The 24,326-nt window shown below is 59.5% G+C and overlaps 1 protein-coding gene across 6 annotated transcripts in view; it reads left to right on the plus strand.

Annotated features, from left to right (window-relative positions):
* The window catches only part of LOC120406127 (dedicator of cytokinesis protein 2-like), a 317,936-nt gene that overhangs the window by 285,386 nt on the left and 8,224 nt on the right, over positions 1-24,326 (plus strand). For all 6 annotated transcript variants that reach the window (XM_039540455.1, XM_039540456.1, XM_039540457.1 and 3 more), the window contains 9 exons: positions 3,809-3,899; positions 10,780-10,899; positions 12,542-12,631; positions 13,342-13,446; positions 14,002-14,143; positions 14,572-14,653; positions 17,745-17,829; positions 18,308-18,394; positions 19,199-19,375. In XM_039540455.1, the coding sequence (XP_039396389.1) occupies positions 3,809-3,899; positions 10,780-10,899; positions 12,542-12,631; positions 13,342-13,446; positions 14,002-14,143; positions 14,572-14,653; positions 17,745-17,829; positions 18,308-18,394; positions 19,199-19,375 (979 nt within the window). The remainder of the gene's footprint in view (positions 1-3,808; positions 3,900-10,779; positions 10,900-12,541; positions 12,632-13,341; positions 13,447-14,001; positions 14,144-14,571; positions 14,654-17,744; positions 17,830-18,307; positions 18,395-19,198; positions 19,376-24,326) is intronic.

Genomic DNA, 24,326 nt, shown 5'->3' on the forward strand with positions numbered 1-24,326 from the left:
AGCAACCACAGATGCTACAGACTTTCTAGATAACAGGTCAGAAGTAGTCTCCTTCCCTTGGCCATGAACAAGTTCAGGAATCTTTTCCTTCTTGCTACAAGTTGTCAAACTGTCAGTCGGTAACACAATTAAATCACCTTTATGCTCTCCTTGTGCCCTGGCTGGGGTATCACCCTGATCAGACAGAGTTGCTGCACCCTTTTCCAACCACACATTAGCAACTGGCAAACTACAAGCACCAGAATTGTCTGTTCTCTGGGATTTTGCTATGACACTAACTGGATGCAACCTAGTCACAGTGCCATTCTCCCCAGCAGACCCAAACTCAGGACCATTCCCTTCCTGGGCTTTAGCTGTATTTACAACCAACTTTGAGACAACTGAATCACCCTTAACCATTACAGGCTGACAGGCACCTTCTGTCTGCTCCACAGACACAGAAGAGCCGGAGACACATTCTCCTTCACCAGACACACAGCTTGGGATCTCATTTCCCTTGTCCCAGCACACAGGGCTGTTCACAGACAACTGCTTGGAGACTGAGGTAGCTCCCTTCATAGGCAAGTCAATACCCCTGACAGAGACAGGCACATTCCCCTCACTGTCACATTTCTCCACACAGGAAACAGGTAAGGGATATGGACACTTATCTTCCACTATCCCTCCCTTCCCAAACTGCTGATTAGACAAAGCCATCAGCTCACAAGGCTGCCTAGGCTCCTGCAAACTTTCCCTACCAGGCACATTGCCTCTCCCAACAGATAAGCTGCTGCTCTTTTCACTACACTGAGCTACTTTTAGCAAATCACAGTTACCCATTTCAGGTTTACTTCTACAAGCTGCACTAGCCACCAATCCATTACCCATTACAAATTTACCCTCTCCTTCCTCAGTTAGGGATTTAACCTGACCATCTACTTTAATCTGCTCCTGAGAAACATTTTCCTCACCAATGAGATCTTTCTGCTCTTGATCTAACTCCAGATTCACTTCTGAGACATCAGACAGACATTCAGAAACTTCATTCCCAGACACACTGCTTCTTGGCACAGACAAACCTTTGGAGCAACCCACCTCAGGCAAATCATTGCCCACAATAGACACAGGTTTAAGATCATTCCTCTCCTGTGACTGGCTACCTGGACTGAACAAAGCTTTAACATTTTCCCCAATTAAAAGATCTTTAGGCAACAACTTCCTGACGCCAGCTATCACTTCATGCTGAGCCCCATTCCACTCAAGGTGGATTCTGGCTAAAGGCACAAGGACAGTAAACTCACAGAGGATCACAACATTCACACTCTGATTTGGTAAATAATCTTCCTCTTTGACCAGATCTGCTCTAACAAGAGTGATGTTAGAAGCCATAATTTGCCCTAAACAGCTTTTACCATTGACTTTTACACTCTCATACATAGCACTGGCACAATTTATGGGGCCACCCCCTACTGAACACACAGTAACAGCATTGACATAAAAGGTGGCATTGTTGGGGTACATTTGGTTACCCCCAGACAACTGCTCAGAGTTATACAACATACCAACATTGTTACAAACTGGACTTTCAAGAGGATACAGTCTCTGCTGTTCTTCCATTGCTTTTTTGACTTGGAGTTGGAGTCTAGCTGTCTCCTGTTGCATCTGTCGAGTTTTCTCCTCAGCAGCCAGCAGCTCCAGACGCCTCTTACGAGCTTTTTCTTCTCTCTCAGCAACTTCTTTCTTTCTCTCATCAGCCTCTTTCTCCATTCGAATTTCTGCCAGTTCTTGCTCATAATCAAACTGCAGGCTGTCTCTCAAGGCTTGCAGTTTCCTTGCTTTCTGTCTCATGGTCACTGATCTTTAACCAACCAAACTCTCAATCCCAAATTCAAAATTTGAATAGCGTGGGGTTCTGACCCAAAGCTTAATTGACCTGGTTCTGTGGATCCTAGCACGACTACGCCACTGTGACGGAGCTGTTCTGGCGGGACCCAACTGAGAGTGCCAAATCAGGACCAATTGCTCAAACAGGGCAGTCACAGCCCTAGGCTGGGGTTTTTCCGCCTCTAAGGCAAACCAAACCAGCCAGACAAAAAGGACTTTGGTCTCACCCCACTGGCTTACCACAAGTCACACAAGCAATTTCCTTAGACACTCCAGTCTCCCAGCATCACCACCAGTGCACTCGTCCTGGGGATAAATGGTTATGAAAACCAACACCCCAATAAAAGAAAAAGGTTCCCTCGATCCCAAAGGACCAAGCCCCAGACCCAGGTCAATATACACATCAGATCTTACCCACAAATCACGCTGTTGCCAATCCTTTAGAATCTAAAATCTAAAGGTTTATTTACAAAGGGAAAAAGGTAGAGAAGAGAGGTAGAATTGGTTAAATGCAATCAATTACATACAGTAATGGCAAAGTTCTTAGTTCAGGCTTGCAGCAGTACTGGAGTAAACTGCAGGTTTTAGATTAAGTCTCTGGAATACATCCCCCACCGGGATGGGTCGTTCAGTCCCCTGTGTAAAGCTTCAGTTTGTAGCAAAGTCCCTCCAGAGGTCAGAAGCAGGATTGAAGACAAGATGGAGATGAGGCCTTAGCCTTATATAGACTTTTCCAGGTGTAAGAATCCCTTTGTCTTCACTGTGGAAATTTACAGCAAAAATATGGAGTCTGGAGTCACATGGGCCAGTCCCTGCATACTTTGCTGAGTCACAAGGCGTGTCTGCCTTCTCTCCATGGGTCAATTGTGTAGCTGATGGCTCTTTAATGGGCCATCAACCCAGCTATGCAGGGCTGACATCAGCTTGTCTGGGACACTTCCCAGAGGCAGAGCATAAAACAAAGTATAGACATTACAGAGCCAATACTTATAACTTCAACTACAAAATTATACACAGACATACAGACAGCATAATCATAACCAGCAACCCAGAACCTGGTCTTAGACACCTTATATGACCCCCTTTACTTAGGATTTGGTGCCACTACAGGACCTTGGTTGCAACCCATGTTCTATATGGTCCCCATTTATATCAATAACGTCACAGGGGGCCTCACAGCCCCCCCCCCCCCCCGGGATCAGAGCTCGGTCTACCTGCTCCCCTCTCTTCTTCAGCCCACTTCCGTCTCCCAGTCCTCTCTGGCGCCTCCTCTTTCCTCCGCCTCTTTCCTTTGTCTCCCCTGGCCAGAGGTGTCACCTCCCCTACCCCAGGCACAGCTCAGCTCACAGTTTGAATTCCTGCATCTTCACCTAAACCTCTGGCTTTCCCCTCCCCCGCACAGACAGTCTGTGCTTCCTACTCCATCACACATACAAATAGGATGAATAGATTCAGTAGCTCATAACCTTAGTTTACAGAGATATGTTACATGGCAAATGTAGCACAGAACACATTCCCGTTCTGTCATATATATTCATAAGCATATTTCCATAAAGCCTTATGGGTGGCACCGTCACAGTGGCACTGGCTTTTCCTGGAGCCCGTGTGCCACCAGGGGCTGTGGGGTCAGCTCTGGGCAGTCCGGCTGCCCTGAACTCTCTGGGCAGTGCGCAGACCAGTGCACCAAGCACCACCTGGCCCGGGCGAAGCCTGGGAGATGCTGCAGGGGCGCAGAGCCCTGTGCCATGCTGTGCTGCCGTCAGGGCGAGGTGGGGCTGCTGCCATCTTCTCCACCCTGGGTATGGCCTAGTATCAGCCCCACTGCAGGGTGAGTGGGCCAGGGGCATGGGCCCGGGTTAGCCCAGCCTCCCCTGCGGCCCAGCACGGGCACCACCCTGCAGTGGAACCACAGGCAGTGCTAACCCCGAGCCGTGCTCGCTCCCAGGTACCTGTACAAGCTCAAGGACCTGCACGTCAGCTACGAAAACTACACGGAGGCAGCCTACACCCTGCTGCTGCATGCACGGCTCCTCAAGGTATGGGGGGGCACCTGCTGCTGCATGCGCGGCTCCTCAAAGTATGGGGGGGGACCTGCTGCTGCTGCATGCGCGGCTCCTCAAGGTATGGGGGGGGCCTGCTGCTGCATGCGCGGCTCCTCAAGGTATGGGGACCTGCTGCTGCTGCTGCATGCGTGGTTCCTCAAGGTATGGGGGGGGACCTGCTGCTGCTGCATGTGCGGCTCCTCAAGGGATGGGGGGGACGGACCTGCTGCTGCTGCATGCGCGGCTCCTCAAGGTATGGGGGGGGGACCTGCTGCTGCTGCTGCATGTGCGGCTCCTCAAGGTATGGGGACCTGCTGCTGCTGCTGCATGCGCAGCTCCTCAAGGTATGGGGGGGGCACCTGCTGCTGCTGCATGTGGCTCCTCATGGTACGGGGGGGCACCTGCTGCTGCTGCATGTGCGGCTCCTCATGGTACCAGGGGGGCACCTGCTGCTGCTGCACGTGCGGCTCCTCATGGTACCAGGGGGGCACCTGCTGCTGCTGCATGCACGGCTCCTCATGGTACTGGGCCGGGGGGCACCTGCTTTCTCTTCGAGAGGCACATCCCGGCGGCTGCTGCATTGCAGGAGCGCAGGCGTGTCTCGAGCCCTTGAGCAGAGAGTCTCAGCTCACAGCATCGTTCAGCCCATGCGTGCGCCCTAGGCCTCCTCATGCCAGACACCGAGGCTATGTGTGAGTATGTGGGAGAACCACCCTCTGTTCCTTCTCAACCGCCTTGGCCAGGATGGATCCCGGGTGTGCCCCGGCTTCTCTGCTTCTCTCAGGCTAGGATGGCATAGTTCAGTGCAGTCAGAGTTCATTAGCTAAGTAGCCAAGAGGTTGGTTTTTTCTCCTCGCTTTTCCTAGCAGGGCATTCCTGGCTCGCCAGGCTCCTGCTGAGAGGCCGTGCCTGGAGCGACAGCCAAGCCAAGCATGTCCATTGCGTGTGGGAGCCCCACATCCCCCACAAGTGCAGCTTCTGCCTGGCCCTCAAGGAAGATGAAACTCAGACTCTTCATGATGGAACGTTGCCATCGGCCAGCATCCGAGTCAGGTCAGGAGAGCCCCCCGTACGCCTGTCTCCGGACAGACCCACTGCCCATCTGCCTCGGCGCAGGCTTCCCCTAAGAGAGGGAAGGGTTTGGGGGCTTCAGGGAAAGTCTCTAAGAAGAGGAGTGCGGACTCTCACTTTGAGCCAGCTCTCAAAAAGTCCAGTTCCCCAGCGAGATCCATGCTCTCCGGAGCCTCACCCTCTTGCCTCAGCACGACTGAGTGGAAGGACTCTGCCTCCGGTACGGCTGCAGACTGCTGGAGCTCAAAGGAGACACAACTCCTCCGACGGGGCCTCGGTACGCTCTGCCAGCAAGGGCAACCCCAAGCAGTCGAGCTGAGCCTCGCCATCGGTACCTATGACACCCTCAGCACCAAGCAAGCAACAGCACCAGACCCCATCGACATCGACACCAGGACGCCCTCCCTCGATGGTACTGTTGGCTTGGTGGCCAGGTCCTTGGCACTGTGTCGCTGCTGGTCCCCACCTCTTGATAACGGATGAACCGGGGTCCCTGTGCTTCATGGTTACCAAGTGCATCTCGGTACCGAGACCCTGATATCTGGGTCACTTTCCTCAGTACCACAGCACTCTCCACCGTTTTCGGCAGTTGCTCCTCCGCTGGATGAGATGGATGAGGATGAAGGAGACTCAGTCTCCTCTGTTTCCTTTCAGGGGCTTCCACCGTATCCCATTCTGGGAGAGTCACAGGGAAGATGGGGCTCTCACCCTAACCCAACCATGCATCCCCCCACTTCCATATGGGCCCCCAGTGGAAAGACTGGGCCCCTGGGCTGTTTATCAACAACAACCTGCCAGACCACCGGTACCATCTCATAGGGAGCCCAAGTTCAAGCAGCCCCCACCGCAGGAGATGTTTGAGGAGCAGGAAGCCAGGGTGGAAAAGGAGGCCACCCCTCAGACACCTTTTTCATCCTCGTCTCTGGACGAGGAAGTTATGCCTCTGCCACCAGCCATGGCTGATGAAATTACCAGAAATCAAGACCTCCTAAAAGAGGGCAATTGATGCCCTTCAAATTCCACTCAAAGAGGTTAAGGATTTGCAGCTTAAACCTCCCATTTGGTGGATATCCTGCAGTCAGCAATAGCCCCCAGGGTGACATTAGCCATCAATGAGTTGCTCCTGGATCTGGCTACGCTGGTGCGGCACACACCTTCCACTGTCCCACCCACATGTAACCGGGCGGATAAAGTTCTGTTTCCCCCCAAGGATTCTAACTTTTTCTTCTCACACCCTCCTCCTAACTCCCTGGTGGAGGGTGCAGTAAAGGAGCGGAGTAGGCAGCACTTCTCTGAGGGCCAGTCTACACTAGAAGCGCAACGTCAGCACAACTGCGCCGCTGCAGCGTGTCTGGTGAAGACGCTCTGTGCCGACTGGAGAGAACTCCACCTCTGTGAGAAGCCCAGCTACGTTGGCAGGAGAAGCTCTCCCACCGATGTAGCACTGTCCTAAGGGCTGGTGTAACTTACATCATTGGGGGGGGGGCTTTTACTGAGACAAGAAGTTAAATCTCTCTCTCATGAGGAGCACTAGCCCTGGTCCTGCATCCTCACAAGAGCAAAGGATTTCACGGTACATTCCTTGTGCCAAAAAGGGATGGAGGGCAGAGACCGATCTTAGAGCTAAGACTTCTAGACAAGTTCAGGTGACTCTGGCAGCTCTAATTGCTTCACTGGAGGAGGGGGATTGGTTTTCAGCTGTTGACCTGCAAGATTCCAATTTCCATATAGGAATACACCCATCGCACAGGAAATAGCTATGCTCGACCGTAGGCCAGGGTTGCTGCCAATACCCGTGCTTCCCCGCAGCCTTTCCTCAGCCCAGGGTGTTCTCAGAGGTGCTGGCAAGAGTGGCTGCTTACCTCCAACAAGAAGCAATCCTAGACTCCCCAGATTTCAGTGGCTGGCTACTCCAGGGCCGTTCTACCTGCCACCCACCAGCCCTCGCTCTGTTCCAGGGGGTGGGTCGGCAGCTGCATGTCAAATAGTCCCATATGGCAGACAGTTTACAGGGGTGTATTTGGACTCGTTGACAGCCGGGGCCTACCTTCCCTCGGACAGATCTGTGATTTTGTCAGTCTGGGACGGGCAATCCAGGGCGCCTCTGGACCACAATAAGGAACAACTGTTGTCAGCTCCTGGGGAACGTGGCAGCTTGCACCATTGCATCATTGCCTCCGCTGCTTCCAGGGCTGGCTCAGACTCACCTGTTCTCCAGTCAGTAGCACCCTGGACAGACAATTGCCAGCTCCTGTACAAGTGGAGGCCTCCCTTGGCTGGTGGAAGGATCAGCCCAGCGTCTGACTGTGCAGGGATCCCTCTCCGTCACCCAGCCCTGCCAGTGACTTTAACGCCAGACACATGCTCAGTGCCCTCTGACTCTGGGCAGATGGACAGCTCAGGAAACTGGACTCCACATCAATCTGTTGGAGCTCAGGGTGTCGAGATCACTGCCCCTGTCAGGGCCATGACAGACAATGCATCCCATGTGTCCTGTATCAATAAGCAGGGAGGAGCAAGACCCCCTCCCTGTGCGCTGAAGCCGTGAAACTGTGGGACTGGTGCCTGGCTCATCAGCGCTAAATCTCGGCAGTCTACTCCCAGCTATTGGGAGCAGCACAGCCCATGTGCTCCGCAGGCAGTTCTCAGGACTACAAATGGGAGCTAGACACCCACGTTCTCCACAGCGTATTCCAGCCTCTCCTCTGTTCCATTTGTCTAGGATGGCGGCTTTCTTAGTGGCCATCATGTCGGCCCGTAGGGGCGGGGAGACTGGTAATTTGGTAGCCGATTCGGTCTTTTTGCTGTTCTTCAAGGACAAAGTGTCTTCATGTCCACATGCTAAGTTCTTACCTAAGCTTCTGTCCAAGTTCCATCCTGACTGTCACGGAGTCCCCGGGCGATGCTCTGGGACTGCTCCCCACAAAGCCAGGCAGGACTCTGGGGAGCCTCCTCTCCCTCGGAGCAGTCTGTCTGCAGGGCAAGAAGCTCCCACGGCTTCACCTCCTGGGTCTCTCCTTGGAGCATTCAGCATCCTCTGCCCCTCCGTGCGCTTCCCCCAGCGAGTCCGCCCAGGCGGGGTCCTGGGGGGGCCACAGGGTCCTGCCCCCCCCACTGCGCAGTCAGACGTGACTCTCAGCCAGCCAGTAACACAGAGGTTTATTCGATGCCAGGAACAGGGTCTAACACAGAGCTTGTAGGTACCGCGAACGGGACCCCTCGGCCGGGTCCATTCTGGGGGGCAGTGAGCCAGACCCCCCATGTTTGCCCTTCACTCTGATCAGCTCCTTTCCCGGGCCAGGAGGTCACCTGACGTCTTTGTCTCCAACACCTTCAACCGGCACCTTTGCAGGGGAGGGGCCCAGGCCATCAGTTGCTAGGAGACAGAGTGTCAGGCATTTAGATGCACTGGCCCCTTCCTCTGCAGCAATCACACCCCCTTACCGCACCACCTAGATACTTAAGAACTGCATAGGGGACACTGAGGCACCAACCCAGTATTCAGAGCAAACATTAAGAACATTCCCAGTTCGTCACACTGACCGAGCTGTTGGTCCACCAGGGTTTTTCCGAAGCTGCATGGTGCTCTGCAGGAAGCCTGTTTTCATAGCCTGGAGGTTAGAAGGGTGCTGGCTTTCTGCTGAGATAGGACCAAGCCAGTCTCCTAGGCTCTCCGTCTCCTTTGGGGTAGATTGAAGGGCTCCTCGCTCTCTGCTCAGACTATCGAGATGGCTCTCTGGGGGTATTAGCGCTCCCCCAAAGGGTGCTAGCACATTCACCCAGATCACAGGAAACAGCTCCAGCACTACTGCAGAACGTGCCAGTATCTGAGCTCTGCAGGGCTGCTCCGGGGGCTTCAGGACATTATGCCCTGATCTGTGCCGCCAGATCCAATGCGGCACTCGGTTCTGCTGGGCTCCCATCAGTCCTGGACTCCAAAGCTCCCTCCTCCCCTGGGGATACTGCTCGGGAGGCCCCTGAAGTGGGATGCTGTGCAGATTGAGAAGTGGGGCACCCGCTGTGCTGCGTGTATGAAGACAGAGAATTGGAAGCGGGGGGCTGGGAGAAGGGAGGGTGTTTGGAACCTGCAGTCACTGTCTGGGGCGGGGGCAGCTGGGAGGCCGGTGAACCCAGACGGGGAGGGAGTCAGCCAGGTAAGAAAGGCTCACGAACGGCCTGGGCGGGAACAGACCTTGGCTGCCGATTTGAGGGTCCTGAGCCGAACCTGGAGCAGAGGGGCCCGGGTTCCTGCCAGCTGCGGAGGGAGTGGCGTGGGCCGTGAATGGGCGGACTGCCTGGGACTGTGGGGAGCCCCCCTGGAAGGGGAGCCGCAGAGTGAGCTGGCCGAGGGCCCCCAGCGGCAGAGCAGCTGCTGGAGTGAGAGAGGGGCTGCTGAGTGGGAGAGCAGCGGAGAGACAGGCGGAGCCGCAGGAAGGGGCGTCAGCCTCGCAGAGCTAGTCCCCGGGGCGGCCAGCAGGAGTCGCTCTCTGGCGGGGGCCAGAGCGCGTCGTCAGACCCCCTATAGTTACTCACTTTTTCTTGGAGACGTGGCCCTGTGGGCACGCCCGGCCCCCTCCGTGCCCCTGCTTCGGGGTGTCCCCAAGGGCGTTTGGGTAGGGAAGGAACTGAGAGCAGGTCTCCCGCGCTCCCCGGAGCAGCCTCTGGGTCTGGCACGAGGAGGCCGAGGGGGCAGGCATGGGCCCAACGGACACTGATGAGCTGAGACTCGCCACCCAAGGGCTCAGGGGTGCCTGTGCCCTGATGTGAAGCCCCCGCTGGGATGGGCCTATCGGAGACCCGCAGTCACTGCACGAGGTGAGGAACCTCTTCTGCATGGCCAGCTCCTCCAGGTGCGGGGGACGGGACCCTGCTGCTGCACACGCTGCTCCTTGGGGTACTGGGGGTGGGGACAGGAACCCTGCTGCTGCACACGCCGCTCCTTGGGGTATGGGGACCCTGCTGGTGCACACGCCGCTCCTTGGGGTACTGGGGGGTGGGCCGGGGATCCTGCTGCTGCACACGCTGCTCCTGGGCGGCCGGGGGGGGGGGCGGGGGACCCTGCTGCTGCACACGCCGCTCCTTGGGGTACCGGGGGGTGGGCCGGGGATCCTGCTGCTGCACATGCCGCTCCTTGGGGTACTGGGGGTGGGGACAGGAACCCTGCTGCTGCACACGCCGCTCCTTGGGGTACCGGGGGGTGGGCCGGGGACCCTGCTGCTGCACACGCCGTTCCTTGGGGTCCGGGGGGGTGGGCCGGGGACCCTGATGGTGCACACGCTGCTGCTTGGGGTACTGGGGGGTGGGACGGGACCCTGCTGCTGCACACGCCGCTCCTTGGGGTACCGGGGGGTGGGCCGGGGACCCTGCTGCTGCACACGCCGTTCCTTGGGGTACTGGGGGGTGGGCCGGGGACCCTGCTGGTGCACACGCTGCTCCTTGGGGTACCAGGGGGTGGGATGGGGACCCTGCTGCTGCACACGCCGCTCCTTGGGGTACCGGGGGGTGGGATGGGGACCCTGCTGCTGCACACGCCGCTCCTTGGGGTACTGGGGGGTACGGGGACCCTGCTGCTGCACATGCAGCTTCTTGGGGTTCTGGGGATGGGGGATCCCTCTGGGTGCTGGGGGGCAGAGTCGGGTACCAGACCCAGAGCTCTGGGTGGGGGAGGTGGGGTACCATGCCCAGAGTCCCGGGGGGGGGGGGAGTTGGGGTACCGGAGCCCATCTCCTGCTGCTGCATGCCGGGGGGTGGGAGGGGCGGCATTGGCTGTGTGGCGACAGGGGGTCTGTGTGCCTCTCCCCAGTGGTCGGACGAGCCGAACACGGCCCCCATGCAGGGCTCCCACAGCCAGAGCCTGCACACCCAGCGCCAGCTGAAGGAGTCGCTCTACAACCAGATCATCCACTACTTCGACCAGGGCAAGGTGAGCGCAGGGCTGCGACCCAGGGAGACTCCCCTCCCCATGGCCGTACCCCCCTCCCCACAGCCCCTTGCCCCTTCCCCAAGGGCCCTCACCCCCTTCCCACAGCCCGTACCCCTCTCCCCATGGCCCGTACTCCCTTCCCACGGCCGTACCCCCTTCTCCACGGGCCTGTACCCCTCTCCTCATGGCCCATACCCCCTGTCATGGAGTCCCCGGGCGCTGCTCTGGAACTGCTCCCCACAAGCCAGGCAGGACTCTGGGGAGCCTCCTCTCCCTCGGAGCAGCCTGTCTGCAGGGCAAGAAGCTCCCACGGCTTCACCTCCTGGGTCTCTCCTTGGAGCATTCAGCATCCCCTGCCCCTCCGTGCGCTTCCCACAGCGAGTCCGCCCAGGCGGGGTCCTGGGGAAGCCACAGGGTCCTGCCCCCCCACTTCGCAGTCAGACGTGACTCTCAGCCAGCCAGTAACACAGAGGTTTATTCGATGACAGGAACGGGGTCTAAAACAGAGCTTGTAGGTACCGCGAACCGGACCCCTCGGCCGGGTCCATTCTGGGGGGCAGTGAGCCAGACCCCCACATCTGCCCTCACTCCTCGTCCCCAGCCAACCCCAAACTGACACCCCCTCCAGCCCCTCCTCTCTGGCCTTTGTCTCTTTCCTGGGCCAGGAGGTCACCTGATCCCTTTGTCTCCAACACCTTTAGCATCCCCTTGCAGGGGGGAAGGGCCTGGCCATTAGTTGCCAGGATACAAAGTGTCGGCTATTTATGCACGCTGGAGCCTTAAGAAATGCATAGGGGAAACTGAGGCACCCACACAGTATTCAGAGGAAACATTAAGAGCAGCCCCACTTCGTCACACCCCCTCCCTGTACCCCCTCCCCAAGGGCCTCTCCCCATGGCCTGTACCCCCCCCACAGCTGTATCCCCTTCTCCACGGGCCTGTACCCCCCGCAGCTTGTACCCCTTCTCCAAGGGCCCCTTCCCCCCTCCCCAGGGCCCGTACCCCTTTCCCCATGGCGTAGCCCCTTCTCCACAGGCCTGTACCTCCCTCCCCTCTCCAGCACTGGGCCCAGGAGCGCTGATAGTTTCGCCAGTTCCCCTCGTCCCCTGGGGGTCTGGGCACTGCCCCCTCTGGGCCAGGCCTCCCAGAACATGGGCAGCCCCAGGTGAGCTGGGTCCCAGCTCAGCCCTGGTGCGGGAGCGCCTCCTGCAGGACGCTGGTGAGCCTGCAGCAGCTGCCAGCCCATGGCTCTGGTGGGCCCAGTGCACCTGCAGCCCTGCCCGGGGACGAGCTGCACCGTGAGGTCATTCAGTCCCGTCTGGGCCCAGCTGCCCCCACTGCGGCCAGGCAGCTGCCAGCCGCGGCCGGGCCCGATCCCTGTGGCAGGGGTGCCCGGCCCGCCATGCCACACTCGCCCCCACAGCCTGGGCCTGCTCTCTCCAGAGAGGCTCATCACACCCTCTCCCAGGGCTGGTCCCACGGCCCAGCAGGTGCCCCTTGGCCTGGCAGAGCGGGGGCAGAACCTGCCCGGGCAGTGACCCTGCTCCCCAGCAGCAGATCAGTGGGTGCCAGAGGCAATGCCCAGAGCAGGGCTCCACCCTCCCGTGCAGAGCCCCTGACTCTGCCCCCCGTCTCCCAGCAGATGTGGGAGGAGGCGATTCACATCTGCAAGGAGCTGGCCGAGCAGTACGAGAGTGAGGTCTTTGAGTACGAAATGCTGAGTGACATCCTGGTGAGTCTGGGGGGCAGGGGCTGCGCCTCGGAACTGAATGTGCAAGGGGGGCACCAGACAGGGACACTGTCAGCTCGTGGGGAGCCCAGAACTGGGCTAGCCGGGGCTGCGGGTCGAGAGTGAGGGGCACCGGCAGAGCTGGGGGGGAGCCCAGGGCTGGGCTAACAGGGGCTGCGGGTCGGGAGTAAGGGGCACCGGCAGAGCTGGGGGGAGCCCAGGGCTGGGCTGGCAGGGGCTGCGGGTCGGGAGTGAGGGGCACCGGCAGAGCTGGGGGGAGCCCAGGGCTGGGCTAGCAGGGGGCTGCGGGTCGGGAGTGAGGGGCACCGGCAGAGCTGGGGGGAGCCCAGGGCTGGGCTAGCCGGGGCTGTGGGTCGGGAGTGAGGGGCACCGGCAGAGCTGAGGGGAGCCCAGGGCTGGATTGGCAGGGGCTGCGGGTCGGGAGTGAGGGGCACCGGCAGAGCTGGGGGGAGCCCAGGGCTGGGCTAGCAGGGGGCTGTGGGTCGGGAGTGAGGGGCACCGGCAGAGCTGAGGGGAGCCCAGGGCTGGGCTGTAGGGGCTGCGGGTCGGGAGTGAGGGGCACCGGCAGGACTGGGATACGAGGGGACAGTTCAGGGGAGTTGGCAGAGCCGGTCTCCAATCTGCCTCCTCCTGGGTAGTGGAGTTGGGTGAAAACGTCTGAGCGGGGTGGGGCCCCGTCCTGTGTCTTGTAGCAGCGGGAGGCAAAGTTCTACGAGAACATCCTGAAGGTGCTGCGGCCCAGCCCAGACTACTTCGCCGTGGGCTACTACGGGCAGGGCTTCCCCACGTTCCTGCGGGTAAGAGACCCCCTGGGGCCCATCGCAGCCAACCACCCGCTGCTCTGCCAGCCCCCAGCTGAGCACCGGCAAGTGCTCCTGGGCCCCAGGGGCCGGGTCGGTGTCGGCCCCTGTGACAGCCTTGGGCGAGGGCCCCCCGCTGATGGCCGAGCCCCGGACCCCACCATGCTCCTCTCCCCCTGCCGCCCCAGGGATCCTCCTCTGGAAAGTCCCCTGGCCACAGCCTGAGACCCTGCGGCCTGGGGACTCTGCCTCGACTTCCCTGAGAGAGGTTCCAGCAGGGTCTGACCGTGTGCAAGGCCTGGGGGGAGGGGGAAGGGCTGGGATAGTGGGGGAGGAGCCAGGCCGGGGCCCCCCACTCCCTGCCAGTGCCTGGTGACTCCTCCCCCACGCAGAATGGGCCTGGCTGGCCCCCCATCCTCCACCGGCTGGTATATTCCCCCCCCACACACACACACACGCTAGGCCAGGCCATTGCAGCGGGGTTGGGCCAGGCAGGCGTGGCCCTCGTGGGACAGGAGGACAGGGACACTGACCTTTCTCCCCACCCCCCAGAACAAGGTGTTCATTTACCGAGGCAAGGAGTACGAGCGCCGGGAGGACTTTGAGATGCGGCTGCTGACTCCCTTCCCCTATGCCGAGAAGCTGCAGACCACGTCCCCGCCGGAGCAGGACGTCACCGACTCACCGGGCCAGTGTATCCTCCCCGTCCCCAGCTCCGTGGCCAAGGCCCAGCTGTCTCACATCCCAGTGTGACCCACACCCCTCCTGCGTGCGGGGTTCGGGCCCGTCTAGTGGCACCCAGACGAGACCACTCAGAGAGAGATGATGAGTCTGCCCTACAGCCGGCTGGCTTTTAGCTCGTGCACTAAGCTCCCGAGGTCGCTGGTTCGATCCCGCCTGCCGACCACCGGGGTCTGTCGGTGTTACCCTGGGCACGAGCGTGTCCCCCGTCCCAAGCACGCCCCACATAGGCCCTCCCCTCCCCCGAGCGTGCCCCACCACGGGGCTTCCCTTGTGCAGGGCTCTGGCTGGGTGTGGCAGGCGCAGGGGTCCTGTGGGCCCCCCCAGCAGGGCTCAGCCCGGGACAGACCTGTGCTCTGGCTGCTCCTTCACTCGGCCCAGATATCCAGTGCTTCACCGTGCAGCCCGTGGAGGAGGCCAGGGACCGATTCAGGGGCAGGAACGTCCCCGAGCAGATTGTCAAGTGAGTGCCCAGGGCCCAGATCCCCCAAGGTGGGCATGCCAGTGCCCCCGCCTGCAGGTCCTGGTGCCAGGAAGGGTGCTCGGGGGGTGGGTCCCCAGGCCCAGGGGGGCAATTCCCCAGGGGGCCCGGAAGGGTGTTCAGGGGGGGTCCCCGGGCCCGGGGGGGCAATTCCCCAGGGGGCCAGGAAGGGTGCTCAGGGGGTGGGTCCCCGGGCCCAGGGGGGCAATTCTCCAGGGGGCCAGGAAGGGTGCTCGGGGTCCCGGGCCCAGGGGCAATTCTCCAGGGGCCAGGAAGGGTGCTGGGGTCCCGGGCCCGGGGGCAGTTCTCAGGGGCCCGGAAGGGGGCTCGGGGGGGGTCCCCAGGCCCAGGGGGGCAATTCCCCAGGGGGCCAGGAAGGGTGTTCAGGGGTCCCGGGCCCAGGGGCAATTCCCCAGGGGGCCAGGAAGGGTGCTCGGGGGGTGGGTCCCCGGGCCCAGGGGGGCAATTCCCCAGGGGGCCAGGAAGGGTGCTGGGGGGGTGGGTCCCCGGGCCCGGGGGGGCAATTCCCCAGGGGGCCAGGAAGGGTGCTTGGGGTCCCGGGCCCAGGGGGCAATTCCCAGGGGCCAGGAAGGGTGCTCGGGGTGGGTCCCGGGCCCAGGGGCAATTCCCAGGGGCCAGGAAGGGTGCTCAGGGGTGGGTCCCCGGCCCAGGGGGCAATTCCCAGGGGCCAGGAAGGGTGCTCAGGGGTGGGTCCCGGGCCCAGGGGCAATTCCCAGGGGCCAGGAAGGGTGCTGGGGTGGGTCCCCCGGCCCAGGGGGGCAATTCCCAGGGGCCAGGAAGGGTGCTCAGGGGTGGGTCCCCAGGCCCAGGGGCACCACCAGGGGCCAGGAAGGGTGCTGGGGTGGGTCCCGGGCCCGGGGGGCACCCACCAGGGGCCAGGAAGGGTGCTCGGGGTCCCCGGGCATGGGGGCAATTTCAGGGGCCAGGAAGGGTGCTGGGGGGGGTCCCCGGGCATGGGGTTGCAATTCCCCAGGGGCCAGGAAGGGTGCTTGGGGGTGGGTCCCCAGGCCCAGGGGGGCAATTCCCCAGGGGGCCAGGAATGGTGCTCGGGGGGGGTCCCCGGGCATGGGGGGGCAATTCCCCAGGGGGCCAGGAAGGGTGCTCGGGGGGTGGGTCCCCAGGCCCAGGGGGGCAATTCCCCAGGGGGCCAGGAAGGGTGCTCGGGGTGGGTCCCGGGCCCGGGGCGCAATTCCCAGGGGCCAGGAAGGGTGCTCGGGGGGTGGGTCCCCAGGCCCAGGGGCAATTCCCAGGGGCCAGGAAGGGTGCTCGGGGTGGGTCCTCGGCCCGGGGCGCACCCAGGGGCCAGGAAGGGTGCTCAGGGGTGGGTCCCGGGCCCGGGACCCACCCCAGGGGCCAGGAAGGGTGCTCGGTGGGTCCCGGCCCGGGACCCACCCCAGGGGCCAGGAAGGGTGCTCGGGGGTGGGTCCCGGGGCAATTCCCTCAGGGGCCAGGAAGGGTGCTCGGGGTGGGTCCCCGGCCCGGGGGCAATTCCCAGGGGCCAGGAAGGGTGCTCGGGGGTGGGTCCCGGCCCGGGGGCAATTTCAGGGGCCAGGAAGGGTGCTTGGGGGTGGGTCCCCAGGCATGGGGGCAATTCCCAGGGGCCAGGAAGGGTGCTCGGGGTGGGTCCCGGCCCGGGGCAATTCCCAGGGGCCGGGAAGGGTGCTCGGGGGTGGGTCCCGGGGGCAATTCCCCAGGGGGCCAGGAAGGGTGCTCGGGGGGTGGGTCCCCGGGCCCGGGGGCGCAATTCCCCCGGGGGCCAGGAAGGGTGCTCGGGGGGTGGGTCCCCGGGGGGCAATTCCCCAGGGGGCCAGGACGGGTGCTCGGGTGGGTCCCGGGCCCAGGGGGCAATTCAGGGGCCAGGAAGGGTGCTGGGGGGTGGGTCCCCGGGCCCAGGGGGGCAATTCCCCAGGGGGCCAGGAAGGGTGCTGGGGCGGTGGGTCCCCTGGCCCAGGGGGGCAATTCCCCAGGGGGCCAGGAAGGGGGCTCGGGGGGGGGGGCCCCGGGCCCGGGGGGGGCAATTTCAGGGGCCAGGAAGGGTGCTGGGGGTGGGTCCCGGGCCCGGGGCACCACCAGGGGCCAGGACGGGTGCTGGGGGTGGGTCCCCAGGCCCAGGGGGGCAATTCACCAGGGGGCCAGGACGGGTGCTCGGGGGGGGTCCCCCGGCCCTGGGGGGCAATTCCCCAGGGGGCCAGGAAGGGTGCTGGGGGGTGGGTCCTCGGGCATGGGGGCACCGCCAGGGGCCTGGAAGGGTGCTCGGGGGGTGGGTCCCCAGGCCCAGGGGGGCAATTCCCCAGGGGGCCAGGAAGGGTGCTGGGGGGTGGGTCCCCGGGCCCGGGGGGGCAATTCCCCAGGGGGCCAGGAAGGGTGCTGGGGGGGTGGGTCCCCGGGCCCGGGGGCACTTCACCAGGGGCCAGGAAGGGTGCTGGGGGTGGGTCCCGGCCCGGGGGCAATTTCAGGGGCCAGGAAGGGTGCTCAGGGGTGGGTCCTCGGGCATGGGGGCACCCGCCAGGGGCCAGGAAGGGTGCTCGGGGGGTGGGTCCCCAGGCCCAGGGGCAATTTCAGGGGGCCAGGAAGGGTGCTGGGGTGGGTCCTCGGCCCGGGGGCAATTCCCAGGGGCCAGGAAGGGTGCTGGGGGTGGGTCCCGGGCCCGGGGGCACCACCAGGGGCCAGGAAGGGTGCTGGGGGTGGGTCCCGGGCCCGGGGGCACCCCAGGGGCCAGGAAGGGTGCTGGGGGGGGGTCCCCGGGCCCGGGGGGGCAATTCCCCAGGGGGCCAGGAAGGGTGCTCAGGGGGTGGGTCCCCGGGCATGGGGGGCAATTCCCCAGGGGGCCAGGAAGGGTGCTGGGGGGGTGGGTCCCCGGGCCCAGGGGGGCAATTCCCCAGGGGGCCAGGAAGGGTGCTCGGGGGGTGGGTCCCCAGGCCCAGGGGGGCAATTCCCCAGGGGGCCAGGAAGAGTGCTCGGGGGAGGGGAGTTGATGCAGGTCCTGGGACAGGGTGCAGTACATGGAGGGAGTGTCCCCCCCCACGACGCTGACCCCGCCTTCTTCCTGCAGTTTCTATAAAGCCAACAACATCCAGCAGTTCAGCTACTCGCGGCCCTTCAGGAAAGGCCCGAAGGACCCTGACAATGAGTTTGCGGTGAGCCAGTTCCTGGGGGAGCCCCATGCTTAGGGGGGAATGGGGGGTGCAGATGTCTCAGGGTGGGCGTGAGCAATGGGGGAGCCCTGTGCTCGGGGGAGGGGGCAAGGGAGCATTGGGGGTGCCCTATGCTCGGGGGGGTCCTGGGGAGTGGTGGGGGGGCTGTGCTCTGGGGGGACGAGGGAGCATCGGGGGCCCTGTGCTCGGGGGAGGGGGCAAGGGAGCATTGCGGGGGCCCTGTGCTCGGGAGGGCAAGGAGCATTGGGGTGCCCTATGCTCGGGGTCCTGGGAGTGGTGGTGGGGCTGTGCTCTGGTGGGACGAGGGAGCATTGCGGGGGCCCTGTGCTCGGGGGAGGGGGCAAAGGGGCATCGCGGGGGCCCTGTGCTCGGGGTGGCCAGGGGGTTCCCAGGTGGGAGGAGCTGTTCAGCTTCCCTCAGCCAAGGCCCATGTGATGACTGAGCTCTGACCCCCCCGCAGACCATGTGGATCGAGAGAACGACCTACGTGACGGCCTATCCGCTGCCTGGGATCCTGCGCTGGTTTATGGTCATAGCCACCACCAGGGTGAGACCCTGGCAAGGGAGGAACTGGGGGAGGTGGGAAGCGGGGGGGGGTGCCGGGCATCGGGGGGGGGTGCCCTCCTACCCACCCGGACACTTAGCCCCTCCCACCCCTGCCCTGGCCTTTGTTCTCAGCTGGGGTCTCTGCTCAGCTCCCGGCTGCGAGGCAGGAGACCCGGAGTCACTGGCGCTGCCATTGACTCTCTGACCCCCTGGCGCTGCCATTGACTCTCTGACCCCCTGGCGCTGCCATTGACTCTCTGACCCCCTGGCGCTCTCAGTGGTTCCTTACTCTTGGCCTGTCCTGAGAGCAAACTGAACCCCTCTCCCCTCCCCCGCCCCGCTGGGAGCCGTGCAAGGTCTGGGGGAAACTGAGGCACACATTCCCCTTTGTCACACCTGGTTCAATCTGGATCCAGTGTCCCAGCTGCCTGGTGAGCCCCAGAGGTAGTGCGGGGAGGTGGCCCCAGCCCTGCTTGTGTGGGGCCTAGGGAAGAAATCCTGCCTTGCCCAGGAGTCCCCGGCCACAGGGTGTGGAGGCAGCAGAACCAGGCCTTGGCCTCCCCAACCCTCCTCTCCCTGGGCCGGGAGATGCCCGGCGTGTTGGGCTGCCAATGGGGGACGTGACCCTGGGAGCAGCTTGGATGCAGGCGGGCGAGGTTTGTGGTGGGGTCCCTGTGGGGGATCACAGCCTGCCCAGCGCCGCCTGTTCTCGGGTGGGATTGTGGCCAGCCGGGGGGCCCTGGGTGAAATGGGCCGAGCCCCCAGCCCTCTGCAGCCACTGAATAGCCTCCCTGCCCCGGCCCAGACCATCATCAGCCCCCTGGAAAATGCCATCGAGACCATGAAGAAAACCAATGAGAAAATCCTGACCGAGATCAACCGGCACCACAGCGAGCCCAGCCTGCCTGTCAACCCGCTGTCCATGCTCCTCAACGGCATCGTGGACCCGGCCGTCATGGGGGGCTTCGCCAAGTATGAGACGGTGAGAGCTCCAGGGCGGGTGGGGGCAGGGCGCAGTCCTGCTGCTCTGGAGGTCTGACCCCAAACAAGGGGGCATCACCACCTGCCTCCAGTGAGCTGCTGTCATGCAGGGAGCAGTGTAAAACATCACAGAGTAGTTAATGGTCTATGGGGAGCCCAGGGCTGGGGTCCCAGGGGGCTGCGCGTTGGGAGTGAGGAGCATCAGCAGGTGAGACAGGGCTGGGGCGGCAGGTGAGGATTCAGGAGCATCAGCTGAGCTCAGGGGGATAGGGCTGGGGTAGCAGGGGCTGCGAGTCGGGAGTGAGGGGCACTGGCAGGGCTGGGGGGGGCAGGGCTGGGGTAGCAGGGGCTGCGAGTCGGGAGTGAGGGGCACCGGCAGAGCTGTGGGGAAGGGAGCACAGATAGGGTTGCCAGGCATTCGCTTTTCCACTGCAACGCCCTGTCAAAAAGGGACCCTGAGCAGCTCTGGTCAGCACTGCTGACCAGGCCACTGAAAGTCCGGTTGGCAGCACAGCGGGGCTAAGGCAGGCTCCCTGCCCGGCTCCACGCAGCTCCCTGAAGCAGCCGGCATGTCCAGCTCCTAGGCGCAGGGGCGGCCAGGGGTCTCTGCGCGCTGACTCTGAGCTCCCATTGGCCAGGAACCGCAGCCAGTGGGAGCTGCGGGAGCAGTGCCTGCAGGCAGGGGCAGTGTGCGGAGCCACCTGGCCGCCCTGAGCCTGGGAGCCAGAGGGACATGCCAGATGCTTCTGGGAGCCGCCTGAGGTAAGCGCTGCCTGGAGCCCACGCCCCTAACCCCCTCCCACACCCCAACCCCCTGTCCCAATCCTGAGCCCCTCCTGCCCTCTGAACTCCTCAGCCCCAACCCCGAGTCCCCTCCTGAACCCATAATCCCTCATTTCTGGCCCCTCCCTGGAGCATGCACACCCAGCCCGGAGTCTGCACCCCCTCCCACACTCCAACCCCCTGCCCCAGCCCGGTGAAAGGGAGGGAGGAGGGAGGGAGTGAGCAGGGTGGGGCCTCGGGGCAGAAGGCGGGGCAAGGGTGACCCATTCCAGTGCTTCACCACCCTCCTAGTGAAATAGTGTTTCCTAATATCCAACCTAAACCTCCCCCTCTGCAATTTGAGACCATTACTCCTTGTTCTGTCATCAGGTACCACTAGGACTCTACACTTGTCCTTACATAACATAAGAACGGCCGTACCAGGTCAGACCAAAGGTCCATCTAGCCCAGTATCCTGTCTACCGACATTGGCCAATACCAGGTGCCCCTGAGGGAGTGAACCTAACAGGCAATGATCAAATGATCTCTCTCCTGCCATCCATATCCACCCTCTGACGAACAGAGGCTAGGGACACCATTCCTTACCCAGCCTGGCTAATAGCCATTAATGAATTGATCTAGTTCTCTTTTAAACCCTGTTATAGTCCAGCCTTCACAACCTCCTCAGGTAAGGAGTTCCACAAGTTGAATGTGCGCTGTGTGAAGAAGAACTTCCTTTTATTTGTTTTAAACCTGCTGCTTATTAATTTCATTTGGTGATCCCTAGTTCTTGTATTATGGGAGTAAGTAAATAACTTTTCCTTATCCACTTTCTCAACATCACTCATGATTTTATATACCTCTATCATATCCCCCCTTAGTCTTCTCTTTTCCAAGCTGAAGAGTCCTAGCCTCTTTAATCTCTCCTCATATGGGACCTGTTCCAAACCCCTAATCATTTTAGTTGCCCTTGTCTGAAACTTTTCTAGTGCCAGTATATCTTTTTTGAGGTGAGACCACATCTGTATGCAGTATTTGAGATGTGAGCGTACCATCGATTTATATAAGGGCAGTAAGATAATCTCCATCTTATTCTCTATCCCCTTTTTAATTATTCCTAACATCCTGTTTGCTTTTTTGACCGCCTCTGCACACTGCGTGGACATCTTCAGAGAACTATCCACGATGACTCCAAGATCTTTTTCCTGACTCATTGTAGCTAAATTAGCCCCCATCATATTGTATGTATAGTTGGGGTTATTTTTTTCCAATGTGCATTACTTTACATTTATCCACATGAATTTTCATTTGCCATTTTGTTGCCGAATCACTTAGTTTTGTGAGATCTTTTTGAAGTTCTTCACAGTCTGCTTTGGTCTTAACTATCTTGAGCAGTTTAGTATCGTCTGCAAACTTTGCCACCTCACTGTTTACCCCTTTCTCCAGATCATTTATGAATAAATTGAATAGGATTGGTCCTAGGACTGACCCTTGGGGAACACCACTAGTTACCCCTCTCCATTCTGAGAATTTACCATTAATTTCTACCCTTTGTTCCCTGTCCTTTAACCAGTTCTCAATCCATGAAAGGACCTTCCCTTTTATCCCATGACAACTTAATTTACGTAAGAGCCTTTGGTGAGGGACCTTGTCAAAGGCTTTCTGGAAATCTAAGGACACTATGTCCACTGGATCCCCCTTGTCCACATGTTTGTTGACCCCTTCAAAGAACTCTAATAGATTAGTAAGACACGATTTCCCTTTACAGAAACCATGTTGACTATTGCTCAACAGTTTATGTTTTTCTATGTGTCTGACAATTTTATTCTTAACTATTGTTTCGACTAATTTTCCCGGTACTGACGTTAGACTTACCGGTCTGTAATTGCCAGGATCACCTCTAGAGCCCTTTTTAAATATTGGCGTTACATTAGCTAACTTCCAGTCATTGGGTACCGAAGCTGATTTAAAGGACAGGTTACAAACCTTAGTTAATAGTTCCGCAACTTCACATTTGAGTTCTTTCAGAACTCTTGGGTGAATGCCATCTGGTCCTGGTGACTTGTTAATGTTGAGTCTATCAATTAATTCCAAAACCTCCTCTAGTGACACTTCGGTCTGAGACAGTTCCTCAGATTTGTCACCTACAAAGGACGGCTCAGGTTTGGGAATCTCCCTAACATCCTCAGCCATGAAGACTGAAACAAAGAATCCATTTAGTTTCTCCACAATGACTTTATTGTCTTTAAGCACTCCTTTTGTATTTTCATCGTCAAGAGGCCTCACTGGTTGTTTAGCAGGCTTCCTTAAAAAACATTTTGTTATTACCTTTGGAGTTTTTGGCTAGCTGTTCTTCAAACTCCTCTTTGGCTTTTCTTATTGCATTCTTGCACTTAATTTGGCCGTGTTTGTGCTCCTTTCTATTTGCCTCACTAGGATTTGACTTCCACTTTTTAAAGGAAGTCTTTTTATCTCTCATGGCTTCTTTTACATGGTTGTTAAGCCATGGTGGCTCTTTTTTAGTTCTTTTACTGTGTTTCTTAATTTGGGGTATACATTGACGTTGGGCCTCTATTACGGTGGCTTTAAAAAGCGCCCATGCAGCTTGCAGGGATTTCACTTTAGTCACTGTACCTTTTAACTTTTGTCTAACTAACCCCCTCATTTTTGCATAGTTCCCCCTTTTGAAAATAAATGCCACAGTATTGGGCAGTTGAGGTGTTCTTCCCACCACAGGGATGTTGAATGCTATTGTATTATGGTCACTATTTGCAAGCAGTCCTGCTATAGTTACCTCTTGAACCAGCTCCTGTGCTCCACTCAGGAGTAAATCAAGAGTTGCCTCTCCCTTTGTGGGTTCCCGTACCAGCTGCTCCATGAAGCAGTCATTTAAAGTATCGAGAAATGTTATCTCTGCATTTTGTCCTGAAGTGAAATGTTCCCAGTCAATATGGGGATAATTGGAATCCCCCACTATTATTGGGTTCTTAATTTTGATAGCCTCTCTAATTTCCCTTAGCATTTCATCATCACTATCCTGGTCAGGTGGTCGATAATAGATCCCTAATATTATATTTTTATTAGAGCATGAAATTTCTATCCACAGAGATTCTGTGGAACCTGTGGATTCACTTAAGATTTTTACTTCATTTGAATCTACATTTTCTTTCACATATAGTGCCACTCTCCCCCTCGCACGACCTGTTCTGTCCTTCCGATATATTTTGTACCCCGGAATGATTGTGTCCCATTGATTGCTCTCAGTCCACCAGGTTTCTGTGATGCCTATTATATCAATATCCTCCTTTATCACAAGGCACTCTAGTTCACCCATCTTATTATTTAGACTTCTGGCATTTGTGTACAAGCACTTTAAAAACTTGTCCCTGTTTATTTGTCTGCCCTTTTCTGATGTGCCAGATTCTTTTTTATGTGACTGTTTATCATCTGACCCGGCCCTTACATTATCCTCTTCCATCCTCTGCTCCTGACTATAACCTGGAGGTTCTCTATCATTAGACTCTCCCCTAAGAGAAGTCTGTGTCCGATCCACACACTCCTCTGCAGCAGTCGGCTTTCCCCCATCTCCTAGTTTAAAAACTGCTCTACAACCTTTTTAATGTTTAGTGCCAGCAGTCTGGTTCCACTCTGGTTTAGGTGGAGCCCATTTCTCTTGTATAGGCTCCCCCCATCCCAAAAGTTTCTCCAGTTCCTAATGAACGTGAACCCCTCCTCTCTACACCATCTTCTCATCCACGCATTGAGACTCTGAAGCTCTGCCTGCCTACCTGGCCCTGCGCGTGGAACTGGGAGCGTTTCTGAGAATGCCACCATAGAGGTCCTGGATTTCAGTCTCTTCCCTAGCAGCCTAAATTTGGCCTCTAGGACATCTCTCCTACCCTTCCCTATGTTATTGGTACCTACATGTACCACGACCACCGGCTCCTCCCCAGCATAAGTCTGTCTAGATGCCTCGAGAGATCCGCAACCTTTGCACCAGGCAGACAAGTCACCATACGGTTCTCCCGGTCATCACAAACCCAGCTAGCTACATTGAACCTCATCAGGTTTCTTTTGGCCCAATCCTCTAATTTGTCTAGGTCCCTCTGTATCCTATCCCTACCCTCCAGCGTATCTACCGCTCCTCCCAGTTTAGTGTCAGCTGCAAACTTGCTGAGAGTGCAGTTCAC

Source organism: Mauremys reevesii, linkage group 5, assembly GCF_016161935.1.
Source record: "Mauremys reevesii isolate NIE-2019 linkage group 5, ASM1616193v1, whole genome shotgun sequence".
Classification (NCBI taxonomy): Eukaryota; Metazoa; Chordata; order Testudines; family Geoemydidae; genus Mauremys; species Mauremys reevesii.